Genomic DNA, 12,659 nt, shown 5'->3' on the forward strand with positions numbered 1-12,659 from the left:
GGCCCCAGGGTAGAGAGCCCGCTGGGCCCCAGGGTAGAGAGCCCGCTGGGCCCCAGGGTAGAGAGCCCGCTGGGCCCCAGGGTAGAGAGCCCGCTGGGCCCCAGGGTAGAGAGCCCGCTGGGTCCCAGAGTAGAGCCTGCTGGGTCCCAGAGTAGAGCCTGCTGGGTCCCAGGGTAGAGCCTGCTGGGTCCCAGGGTAGAGCCTGCTGGGTCCCAGAGTAGAGCCTGCTGGGTCCCAGAGTAGAGCCTGCGGGGTTCCAGGCAAATTTCTTACCAAAACAATTTGACTGGAAATCAGCATTCAGAGGTCGTCATTCTTTTTATTTAAAAAAAGAAGCCCTAAAAGCTCATTATTTTAGTTGTCAAAAGAAACATTACATTCCAAATGCTCAAAGTCCTCTTCAAATGTCATGATGTATGTAAAATACTATACAGTCTTAGTCGCTTCTCCCAATATAGATTCAAGAAAATGTCCAAAAGCCACCAATTAATTGATGGAACGTTTGACAAGTTTGATCATACATAATACTATGTATTCATTCTCAAAATTGTAACAAATAATACTGTTTTAGGTCAATTCAGCGCTGGCAACTCCCTCAATCTGTGATCAGCTCTCTCACACTTCTACCGAGAGGGTAACTAAAGTGTTCACGCAAGCCTCTGATCACTTCATACTGGGGCGGGGTGCAGCTTCAACACTGAATAGCAGGCATATCAAAATTCCTCTTCACATACAATATAAATGTTTATATACACACATTTATATAGGGCTTTTCCTCATACATACCAAAAATATTTGGTACCTGACAAAAAGACAACTTTGGAGCGTTGCTATAAATGACAGCGCAAATGGCTACATTACATATCATGAAAATAGAAGTTCCTATGGCTATCGGACGGTGACTGCATGCAAGCCTAAGCGTGCATAAAGCTTCTACATCAAGTGCCATGTGTGTCTGTTCTCTTCAGTATGAATTCATTTCATCTAAAACACACCCGGGGAACATTGGTGTCTTCCACCTACACACCAGCCTGCCCTGCCCCTGGACTTGGTAACATTCAGGTTGTGTAACAGGCCCCCCGGCCCAACCAGGGCAGGCCCCCCGGCCCAACCAGGGCAGGCCCCGGGGGGGGGCAACTCTAACGTTGGTGATCTACAGAGGCTCAAATTCCTTGATAAAATGTAATTCTAATTAGCAGTGAAATACAGCCCAATTGGAATATATTGGGATGTTGAATGAGCGTTAATGAAACTACAAAATGCTGTGGCTGTGTTTTGTCCTCTGCTTAATGGGTGTACAGTAGAACGCAACTGTCAAATTCAAAGCTGCATTTTGTTGATAAACTCAGTGGCCTTGTGTTTAGAGTTTCCACCCTGAAATTGGAAGGTTGTGAGTTCAATCCCGGCCCAGTCCTACCAAAGACTGAAGAAACGGGACACGATTTGTATCTACTTGGGACTCCGTGTTAAAGAGAGCGATGGGGGTAAGGCCCTGCGATAGACTAGTGGAGGGGTAGACAACCCTGTTCCTGGACTATCACAGCTACTGCAGGATGTTGTTCCAACGAGGCAGCACACCAGACCAACTGAGCTAACTGATCAGTTCAGTGATTGACTAAACTCAACCCACCTGTTCCTTCCAGGTTGGTTAAACCGAAACATGAAGTGCCTGCAGCTCTCCAGAACCAGGGTTGCCGACCCCTGGACTAGTGTCCTGTCTAGTCAACCTGCCTCATGCTACAGAAACAGATCTGCTGCTATCAGTCCTCCTGGCTAGCACAAGGCTACTTACACATTTTGTCGTCAAGTGGGAGAAGTCGATGCATATTTCTCAACAGTGAAATGTAATGATGTTCAGTATGGCATCTCAGACTCAAACAGCACTAAAGTCAGCATCAGATTTCATACAATCCTATAGGATTAATAACCATGAAATGTTAATGAGTTTAAAACCAACATTTAAGAAACAGGCCAACAAATAGATGAGTTCATTAAGGGGGAGGTGTTGGATAGTGGCAACAGGAAGTCAGTCCAACAGTTAACCAGCCACCTCCATCTTGGTTCTACGTATTGGCCACTTAGTCTTTAGCTGTGTGTGAGGTGGTGGTGTGTGAGGTGGTGGTGTGTGAGGTGGTGGTGTGCAGGAGTGAGGATCAGAGGCAGCAGAGGCTGGCAGACCGTTGTAGATCTGACTAGAGTTCAGCTCCACATGCTGTGGATGATGCTGCTGCAGGTGAGAAGGCAGACTGCTGGGGCTGGCGATGCCGGAGACAAGACTCCCCCGGGCCCTGTGACAGACCAGCCACCTGGCCCTCCAAATACACACTGTCCACTGTGTCAGCCTGCTGGGGGCGCAGCTCTAGGTTAGGGTTAGCAGAGGAGGAAGAGGGGCTGGCTTGGCTCCCTTCAACTGGAACACCATTCTGAGTAACGCTTTGGTCCCCCTCAGCCACTGGCTCTCCTTGCCCAGCCTCTGCTGGGTTGGGATTGGCTGGTAGAATGTCCTGGGTGGGTGCAGCGGTGGCATTGGCAGGCTGTGATTGGCTCTTCAGCTGTTTGTGACAGAGGGGGCAGGTCTCCTGTACATAAACCCACTTCTTGAGACAGCCAGCGTGGAAGAAGTGGCTGCAGGGAGTAATGACAGCTGACTTCATGTCCTACAGGAAGGGACAAGACACTGGTTAACTACTGAAATGGTAAAGCCTACTACAATACCAGATTCAACATGGACCCTTTTCTGATGAGTGGAAGTATCAGTTACATATCCTTATTCAAACTAAACTTTCCTTCTCTATGAATAATAAATCTAGATGTTTTATGTTGAAGCAGAATCGACTACATATCTCCTCTAGCTGTACTGTCGTCCACTTCAAACCAGAAGGCTTTTAAAACATTTATCAGACCAATAATGTTGGTCTCAAACACTCACTTTTCTCTTCAAGCATGCACACTTCTTTCCGTGCGCACGCACACACACACACACACACACACACACACACACACACACACACACACACACACACACACACACACACACACACAAACCTGATAGCAGATGGAGCAGATGTCGTTGTACTTCTCCAGCTGCAGGTCAGAGGCGGTGGGCAGGCTCTTGATCTTGTTGACGGCGTCTCGGCGCAGCAAGAAGCTCTGCCAGCCCAGCTGTGCACGCAGCCAGACGTTGTAGTAGGAGTGGATGAAGATGATGGTGGAGCCCATCACCGTCCACTCCCCGAACACCGTCTCAGACACGCCATAGGCCACCACCACGAGCGCCACCAGGAACTCCAGCAGCCGGTAGGTTCCGTTCACGTAGTAGATGACGTCGTCCATGTTCTGTACGGGCTCCTTACGGACCTCCTCCACCATGAACAGGATGTAGATAAGCAGGGTGCCCAGCACCTAGGGAACAGGGACAGTGAGGGCAAGCGGTTAGGATCACAGGTCATATACACAAACTAAATCAGTAAGATCTACTCCTTTCTGTTAAAGGACACTTCAGGTCTTCGTACCAGAATGTTCTAAAAACTAATCACCAAGGCGTTTCCAAAGATATTGATGATGTTTTAGATCTTCCTGAAATGAAATCCATAGAAAGGTAATTTGGGGGAAGGACATAGCTTTGAAATCTGGATCCAAAATAATGATTGAGAAATAACTAATTAAAGTTGGGAAACTTGACATTTTGGTCTTACCCAGGCCTAATCGTAAACATTAAGACCCCCTAGGGGACTTCAGTTATCATTTAATTGGCTTATCAATGTAATAAGCTTAAATCATCTTTGTTGTTCTAAATCCTGTTGTGATAGTTCAGTCTGACAGCCCCTGCTTCAATTCAGTTGGGCTTGAATGACTGGGGCATCAGATGAAATATTCACAGCCATTGGAGGCTCAGGGGTCCAGCCTTAACACGAGTCCCCTGATCAGACTGTCCGTCAATCTGTGGTGGAAGCTTCGGAGCTTTCTAAAAGTACAAGACATTACTAGGTAATGTTCATGGCCCTCTGATGAAGAGATTATAGACAGCCATCCAGTTAACATTAAGACATTACTAGGTAATGTTCATGACCCTCTGATGAAGAGATTATAGACAGCCATCCAGTTAACATTAAGACATTACTAGGTAATGTTCATGACCCTCTGATGAAGAGATTATAGACAGCTATCCAGTTAATATTAAGACATTACTAGGTAATGTTCATGACCCTCTGATGAAGAGATTATAGACAGCTATCCAGTTAATATTAAGACATTACTAGGTAATGTTCATGACCCTCTGATGAAGAGATTATAGACAGCCATCCAGTTAACATTAAGACATTACTAGGTAATGTTCATGACCCTCTGATGAAGAGATTATAGACAGCCATCCAGTTAACATTAAGACATTACTAGGTAATGTTCATGACCCTCTGATGAAGAGATTATAGACAGCTATCCAGTTAATATTAAGACATTACTACCGTTAGTGTGTAGACGCGTCAAAGCCTGTCTTGGTGTCACCTGAAACATGAGTAGATTGAGAATAAAATATATTTTAAGGATAATTAAAAAGTACCCTTTTTGTTTATATTGGTTTTAAAACATTCTCTACAAGTACATAACATTTCCAGAGTGGGATCTCTGCTACTGAAGTAAACATTTTGGATACAGACTTTAATAAGGTATGCCAAACATCCTTTACCCAAAGCACCTTTCTTTGGATCTTATTTCAGGGAGATCCAAAACATCAAAGGACCAATCACGTGTTGACGCCACCTGTCGGAGTGTGCTGGGTTTCCTGTATTTCAGAGGTAACGTAAACTCACAGGTGGCCAGGAAATAGCAGGGGGTAGCTTACAGTCCTTACCGTGCCCGTCCCGTCACCATGTGTCTCCACAGCAACAGAGCATGGTGTGTGTGCATGTGTCTCCATAGCAACAGAGCTTGGTGTGTGTGCATGTGTCTCCACAGCAACAGAGCTTGGTGTGTGTGCATGTGTCTCCACAGCAACAGAGCTTGGTGTGTGTGTGTGTGCATGTGTCTCCACAGCAACAGAGCTTGGTGTGTGTGTGTGTGCATGTGTCTCCACAGCAACAGAGCTTGGTGTGTGTGTGTGTGCATGTGTCTCCACAGCAACAGAGCTTGAGGTGTGTGTGTGCGTGTGTCTCCACAGCAACAGAGCTTGAGGTGTGTGTGTGTGTGCATGTGTCTCCACAGCAACAGAGCTTGGTGTGTGTGTGTGCGTGCGTCTCCATAGCAACAGAGCGTGGTGTGTGTACATGTGTCTCCACAGCAACAGCTTGGTGTGTGTGTACCTGCAGTGAGGTGAGGATGCTGGAGGAGATGATGATGAGGAGCCAGAAGTCCATGAGGAAGAACTGGCAGATCATGTAGGCCATGTAGGCTGGGAAGACCAGCAGGAACAAGCACAGGCTCACGGCCCGGAAGTGCTTCCACAGGCTCCTGAACAGAGCAACCACCAGCACACCTATTAGATGGGATCCGCCTCAGAGGGGATTGAGAAAGTTCTGTCCAATTCAATCATATAGTTGGGTTTACATCTTAAGTTACTCTGCTGCCCATTTCTCTGTATAAATAAAGGTTAAATACATTTCTCTCTCTCTGTTTGGATGAACCTATGGGCCCTAGTCAAAAGCAGAGCAAAAATAAAGTCACATTTCAAAATCAGCCTTGAACGTCTTACTTGTCCCGGGAGGCCCCTAGTGCCAGTACAATGGGGTCAGCTATCTCCAGCATGGACTGTAGGATGGAGGCCACCACGATGAAGAGGATGATACTCAGGAGGAAGGCTCGGTGGATGACCTGCAGTTCGATCAGACCTGTCTGTACAGCCAGGATCAGTAACGTGATGCCCTCTGTCATCCCCCTGAGATGGGAGGGAGGGAGGGAAGTAGGGGGAAAGAGAGATTCAGAAATACTCCGTCTTTTTAAAATTATGTCAGAAAGGAAAATGGTTCCTCAGTGTTCAAACCTGTGGTCCAAAGAACACACTTAACAGACATGAACACAGAGCATCACAAGGGCTGAATGAGAAGGCAGCTGGGCGGGCAGCGGACTGACCGGTGCATGGTGTTGTCATTCATGAAGGCTCGGTAGCCCTGCAGGTAGAACTTGCAGAGGGTGAGGACGCCCAGCGCCACGAAGGAAACGGTGAAGACCAGGCCCAGCAGGGAGTAGGGGGTGCTGCAGCACTCTGCAATACTGGGGGGACAAGGAGAATTCATCACTAAACTTATTCAAAGGTCATGCATGTATTTGTAATAGATGGACCACATCCCATTTTCTGGGATTTAAAACAGACGTGAGTGAAACTGTAGAACTTGACTCAATAACGTTGAGAAAAAGTTCCAGAGAAACAGGTCAGCTTGGGTTGAAAACCTCTCGCATGCCACACGGGATAAACATTCCATGACAGAAACTGCAACACCACGAAAGTGTTTGTAGTGCTGGTCCCACCTGGTGAGGAACAGGAAGAGCAGCCTCTCTCTGGAGGTGGGCTGGTCCCGGCTACTGAAGTAGCTGTAGATCTGCAGGGCGAACAGAACCAACCAGAAGCACATGAAGAGGACTGGCAGAACCAGCTGGTTCCACAAGGACATCCCCAGAGCCAGCAGCCCGTATACCTCCACCACCTGGGCACAAAGAAGGGGATGGTTAGCTACTATAAATAAAATAGAAAACACATCCAGACAGCTGGTAGATTTCCAGCCTCCTGAGAGGGGAAAAACACTGAGGATCGGTGATAATGGACTGACTGAATGTCCTCCAGTTTCACCTGCACCAGCTCCCTGTAGGCGGTCTTGGCCAGGTTGTAGGGCACCAGCAGGTTGGAGGCCAGGAAGTAGATGACCTCGAGGCCCGTGAAGATCATGGCGAAGCGGTTGATGAACACGATGGTCTCCAGGGGAACCAGACAGAGACGGGCCACCAGGGGGAGCAGGTGAGCAGAGAACAGCCAGATCCTCTTGGTCTGCATGACGCAGGAGCACAGGGTGCACACCACCAGCTGAGCTGGAGAGAGAGAGACAGGAGGGACGGGGTTAATACACAGGGTGCACACCACCAGCTGAGCTGGAGAGAGAGAGACACAGGAGGGACGGGGTTAATACACAGGGTGCACACCACCAGCTGAGCTGGAGAGAGAGAGAGACACAGGAGGGACGGGGTTAATACACAGGGTGCACACCACCAGCTGAGCTGGAGAGAGAGAGAGACACAGGAGGGACGGGGTTAATACACAGGGTGCACACCACCAGCTGAGCTGGAGAGAGAGAGACACAGGAGGGACGGGGTTAATACACAGGGTGCACACCACCAGCTGAGCTGGAGAGAGGAGAGACACAGGAGGGACGGGGTTAATACACAGGGTGCACACCACCAGCTGAGCTGGAGAGAGAGGGACACAGGAGGGACGGGGTTAATACACAGGGTGCACACCACCAGCTGAGCTGGTGAGAGAGAGAGACACAGGAGGGACGGGGTTAATACACAGGGTGCACACCACCAGCTGAGCTGGAGAGAGAGGGACACAGGAGGGACGGGGTTAATACACAGGGTGCACACCACCAGCTGAGCTGGAGAGAGAGAGAGACACAGGAGGGACGGGGTTAATACACAGGGTGCACACCACCAGCTGAGCTGGAGAGAGAGAGAGACACAGGAGGGACGGGGTTAATACACAGGGTGCACACCACCAGCTGAGCTGGAGAGAGAGAGAGACACAGGAGGGACGGGGTTAATACACAGGGTGCACACCACCAGCTGAGCTGGAGAGAGAGAGAGACAGGAGGGACGGGGTTAATACACAGGGTGCACACCACCAGCTGAGCTGGAGAGAGAGAGAGACACAGGAGGGACGGGGTTAATACACAGGGTGCACACCACCAGCTGAGCTGGAGAGAGAGAGACACAGGAGGGACGGGGTTAATACACAGGGTGCACACCACCAGCTGAGCTGGAGAGAGAGAGAGACACAGGAGGGACGGGGTTAATACACAGGGTGCACACCACCAGCTGAGCTGGAGAGAGAGAGACACAGGAGGGACGGGGTTAATACACAGGGTGCACACCACCAGCTGAGCTGGAGAGAGAGGGACACAGGAGGGACGGGGTTAATACACAGGGTGTAGGTGAACATCCACAGCTGCGGTGTAGTGACACAGAACAGCTGAATCTTAAGAGAAAGTAAAGATCTGACTGAGAAAACAATTAAAGCATTGACGATTTTGCAAGTTACATTTACAATGCCCTCGAGGACAAATAAGGGCAAAACGCACCTCAAAAAGAGTACACTGAGGCAGGCAGGACTGGCATCTTTACTGCTACATGCCCCAAGTTGACTGGGATGACAGTGCTAACATGCTACTGCACTAGAAAGAGACTAGAGATGGATTGAGACACAGTGAAGACCATGTCAAACCCAGTCTCTCTCTCTAGGAGCTGATGTGACTTCCCCGAGGCTGGTGAGGACAGCACAGTGACTTCCCCGAGGCTGGTGAGGACAGCACAGTGACTTCCCCGAGGCTGGTGAGGACAGCACAGTGACTTCCCCGAGGCTGGTGAGGACAGCACAGTGACTTCACCGAGGCTGGTGAGGACAGCACAGTGACTTCACCGAGGCTGGTGAGGACAGCACAGTGACTTCCCCGAGGCTGGTGAGGACAGCACAGTGACTTCCCCGAGGCTGGTGAGGACAGCACAGTGACTTCACCGAGGCTGGTGAGGACAGCACAGTGACTTCACCGAGGCTGGTGAGGACAGCACAGTGACTTCACCGAGGCTGGTGAGGACAGCACAGTGACTTCACCGAGGCTGGTGAGGACAGCACAGTGACTTCACCGAGGCTGGTGAGGACAGCACAGTGACTTCACCGAGGCTGGTGAGGACAGCACAGTGACTGGGCCAAGAGGTCCCTGCCTACAGCTGCTCTCCTCTTGCTAGAAAACATGACATTGTCATTTAGCAGACGCTCTTATCAGAGCAACGTAAAGGAGGAATAAGGTTTAAGTGCCTTGCTCAAAGGCACAGAGATAATTCACCTAGTCGGCACGGAGAGTTGACCAAGCGACCTTTCGGTTACTGGCCCAACACTCTTAACAGCTAAGGCTACCTGACATCTAACCAACATGAACTCCATGTGACATGCAGAGCTCAAGGCAGGACAGGACAACAACGGTTGATGGGCATTTTACATTATTTCACTTTATCTGCTCTTGACCAAAATCAGAATGACACAAATGCAGAGGTAAACACAGGACAGACTGCTATTTTCACCACGATTGAACTGATTGTTACAAAAAGTGTCTGGTGTTTTGCATTGATCTGTGTCAGGACAGAAACTACATTGTGTGCATGCCTGTAATGATTATTTGAAGTGGGGAGAACAGCATAGTGAGGGCAGACTGGAGGGCTAAATGAGCAGTAGCAGCTCAACACACCATAAAAACTACATTCAAACTTGTTTTTTTTAGATTAAGAATTTAAAATATCATGGTATTTCCTGGAATTTGAAATATCATGGTACTTCCAACGCCTATTCCCCCTCAGGAGACTGAAAAGATTTCGCATGGGTCTTCAGATCCTCAAAAAAGTTCTACAACTGCACCATCGAGAGCATCCTGACTGGTTGCATTGCCGCCTGGTATAGCAACTGCTCGGCATCCGACCACAAGGCGCTACAGAGATTAGCATGTATGGTCCAATACATCACTGGGGCTAAGCTTCCTACCATCCAGGACCTCTATATCAGGCGGTGTCAGAGGAAGGACCTACAATTTTTCAAAAACTGAGGCTAGTAGTGAAAGGTGGGACTGTGTTTAGTTAGTTACCCATGAGGCTGGTGGTTACCTAAGCATCATTTCATTTAAACAAAGCTTTTTCATTGTTAAAACAAACCTACAATTTCTCCAAAAAGGAACTATTCCACCAGTATTTTAGAGAAATGAGAGTACTTCTCTGATTGAATCTAAAAAGGTCAAAGTTCAATGACAATCCCTATTCAAGACCGCAAAACTCAAAGCCAAGGAATCAACCAGTCCCTCCCCTTGTTAGGGAAAGGGTTCCCATCGTTAAAAGTAGCAGAGGGTTACCTAACAGAAGCAGAATCTGCTCATCATCAGGTCATTATATAACGGCATTTCACAGGCAGGCCTCCTATTCATGATGACATAAGACACTGGTTGCTTGCTTCTTCCCCTTTCGGGCTTTCAGCCCTTTACTGAGCTCTGAACACAACAATAGTATGACCAGTCGTATTTTTAGAAGAGGCGGCTCCCACACCCCAGTAAGCTAAAAGCCTACAGATACTGCAGAACCACAACAAGCTTCCCTCTTATGAAAGAAGCAGTGCAACAAAGAAATACATCAATGAGAGCGCGAGCGTGGGGGAAAGGTAGAGATTAAAAGAGATATTGAGAGGCCTGTCAGAGTTGTGGGCGTCCCCTTTGTTACTGGAAGACTGACTGTATTCAGACGCACTACCTCGTTGTGTGCTCCCCATTAGAGAGCTGAGGAGCTCTGCGGCAAACGACATCTCAGAGCAACACATTCAATAGCACCCACCTCAAACACCCTACCTACTGCCTATGATGAAGTTAGTTAGTTACCTATGAGGCTGGTAGTGAAAGGTGGGACTGTGTTCAGTTAGTTAGTTACCTATGAGGCTGGAGGTGAAAGGTGGGACTGTGTTCAGTTAGTTAGTTACCTATGAGGCTGGTAGTGAAAGGTGGGACTGTGTTCAGTTAGTTAGTTACCTATGAGGCTGGAGGTGAAAGGTGGGATTGTGTTCAGTTAGTTAGTTACCTATGAGGCTGGTGGTGAAAGGTGGGACTGTGTTCAGTTAGTTACCTATGAGGCTGGAGGTGAAAGGTGGGACTGTGTTGAGGTAGTTACCTATGAGGCTGGTAGTGAAAGGTGGGACTGTGTTGAGGTAGTTACCTATGAGGCTGGTAGTGAAAGGTGGGTCTGTGTTTAGTTAGTTAGTTACCTATGAGGCTGGTAGTGAAAGGTGGGACTGTGTTTAGTTAGTTACCTATGAGGCTGGAGGTGAAAGGTGGGACTGTGTTTAGTTAGTTAGTTACCTATGAGGCTGGAGGTGAAAGGTGGGACTGTGTTTAGTTAGTTAGTTACCTATGAGGCTGGTAGTGAAAGGTGGGACTGTGTTCAGTTAGTTAGTTACCTATGAGGCTGGTGGTGAAAGGTGGGACTGTGTTTAGTTAGTTAGTTACCTATGAGGCTGGTAGTGAAAGGTGGGACTGTGTTTAGTTAGTTACCTATGAGGCTGGTAGTGAAAGGTGGGACTGTGTTCAGTTAGTTACCTATGAGGCTGGTAGTGAAAGGTGGGACTGTGTTTAGTTAGTTAGTTACCTATGAGGCTGGTGGTGAAAGGTGGGACTGTGTTCAGTTAGTTAGTTACCTATGAGGCTGGTAGTGAAAGGTGGGACTGTGTTTAGTTAGTTAGTTACCTATGAGGCTGGTGGTGAAAGGTGGGACTGTGTTCAGTTAGTTAGTTACCTATGAGGCTGGTAGTGAAAGGTGAGACTGTGTTTAGTTAGTTAGTTACCTATGAGGCTGGAAGTGAAAGGTGGGACTGTGTTTAGTTAGTTACCTATGAGGCTGGTAGTGAAAGGTTGGACTGTGTTCAGTTAGTTAGTTACCTATGAGTCGGGTAGTGAAAGGTTGGACTGTGTTTAGTTAGTTAGTTACCTATGAGGCTGGTGGTGAAAGGTGGGACTGTGTTCAGTGAGTTACCTATGAGGCTAGTAGTGAAAGGCGGGACTGTGTTTAGTTAGTTACCTATGAGGCTGGTAGTGAAAGGCGGGACTGTGTTTAGTTAGTTAGTTACCTATGAGGCTGGAGGTGAAAGGTGGGACTGTGTTCAGTTAGTTACCTATGAGGCTGGTAGTGAAAGGTGGGACTGTGTTCAGTCAGTTAGTTACCTATGAGGCTGGTAGTGAAAGGTGGGACTGTGTTTAGTTAGTTACCTATGAGGCTGGTAGTGAAAGGAGGGACTGTGTTTGTTTAGTTAGTTACCTATGAGGCTGGAGGTGAAAGGTGGGACTGTGTTTAGTTAGTTACCTATGAGGCTGGTAGTGAAAGGTGGGACTGTGTTTAGTTAGTTACCTATGAGGCTGGTGGTGAAAGGTGGGACTGTGTTCAGTTAGTTAGTTACCTATGAGGCTGGTAGTGAAAGGTGGGACTGTGTTCGTTTAGTTAGTTACCTATGAGGCTGGTAGTGAAAGGTGGGACTGTGTTCTTAGTTAGTTACCTATGAGGCTGGTAGTGAAAGGTGGGACTGTGTTTAGTTAGTTACCTATGAGGCTGGTGGTGAAAGGTGGGACTGTGTTCAGTTAGTTAGTTACCTATGAGGCTGGTAGTGAAAGGTGGGACTGTGTTCAGTTAGTTAGTTACCTATGAGGCTGGTAGTGAAAGGTGGGACTGTGTTCAGTTAGTTAGTTACCAATGAGGCTGGAGGTGAAAGGTGGGACTGTGTTTAGTTAGTTACCTATGAGGCTGGTAGTGAAAGGTGGGACTGTGTTCAGTTAGTTACCTATGAGGCTGGTAGTGAAAGGTGGGACTGTGTTTAGTTAGTTACCTATGACGCTGGTAGTGAAAGGAGGGACTGTGTTTGTTTAGTTAGTTACCTATGAGGCTGGTAG

General features: G+C 48.1%; 1 protein-coding gene across 2 annotated transcripts in view; it reads right to left on the reverse strand.

The window, feature by feature from the left end:
* Positions 1-299: 299 nt before the first annotated feature.
* Positions 300-12,659, reverse strand: part of LOC106603890 (RING finger protein 145) — a 39,362-nt gene continuing 27,002 nt past the window's right edge. For both annotated transcript variants that reach the window (XM_014198103.2, XM_014198102.2), the window contains exons 5-11: positions 6,779-7,014; positions 6,460-6,635; positions 6,064-6,204; positions 5,687-5,869; positions 5,298-5,445; positions 3,046-3,402; positions 300-2,657 (exon numbers count right to left, since the gene is read on the reverse strand). In XM_014198103.2, coding sequence (XP_014053578.1) covers positions 2,193-2,657; positions 3,046-3,402; positions 5,298-5,445; positions 5,687-5,869; positions 6,064-6,204; positions 6,460-6,635; positions 6,779-7,014 — 1,706 coding nt within the window. In that variant the 3' untranslated portion in view covers positions 300-2,192. The remainder of the gene's footprint in view (positions 2,658-3,045; positions 3,403-5,297; positions 5,446-5,686; positions 5,870-6,063; positions 6,205-6,459; positions 6,636-6,778; positions 7,015-12,659) is intronic.

This window comes from Salmo salar, chromosome ssa04, assembly GCF_905237065.1.
Source record: "Salmo salar chromosome ssa04, Ssal_v3.1, whole genome shotgun sequence".
Classification (NCBI taxonomy): Eukaryota; Metazoa; Chordata; class Actinopteri; order Salmoniformes; family Salmonidae; genus Salmo; species Salmo salar.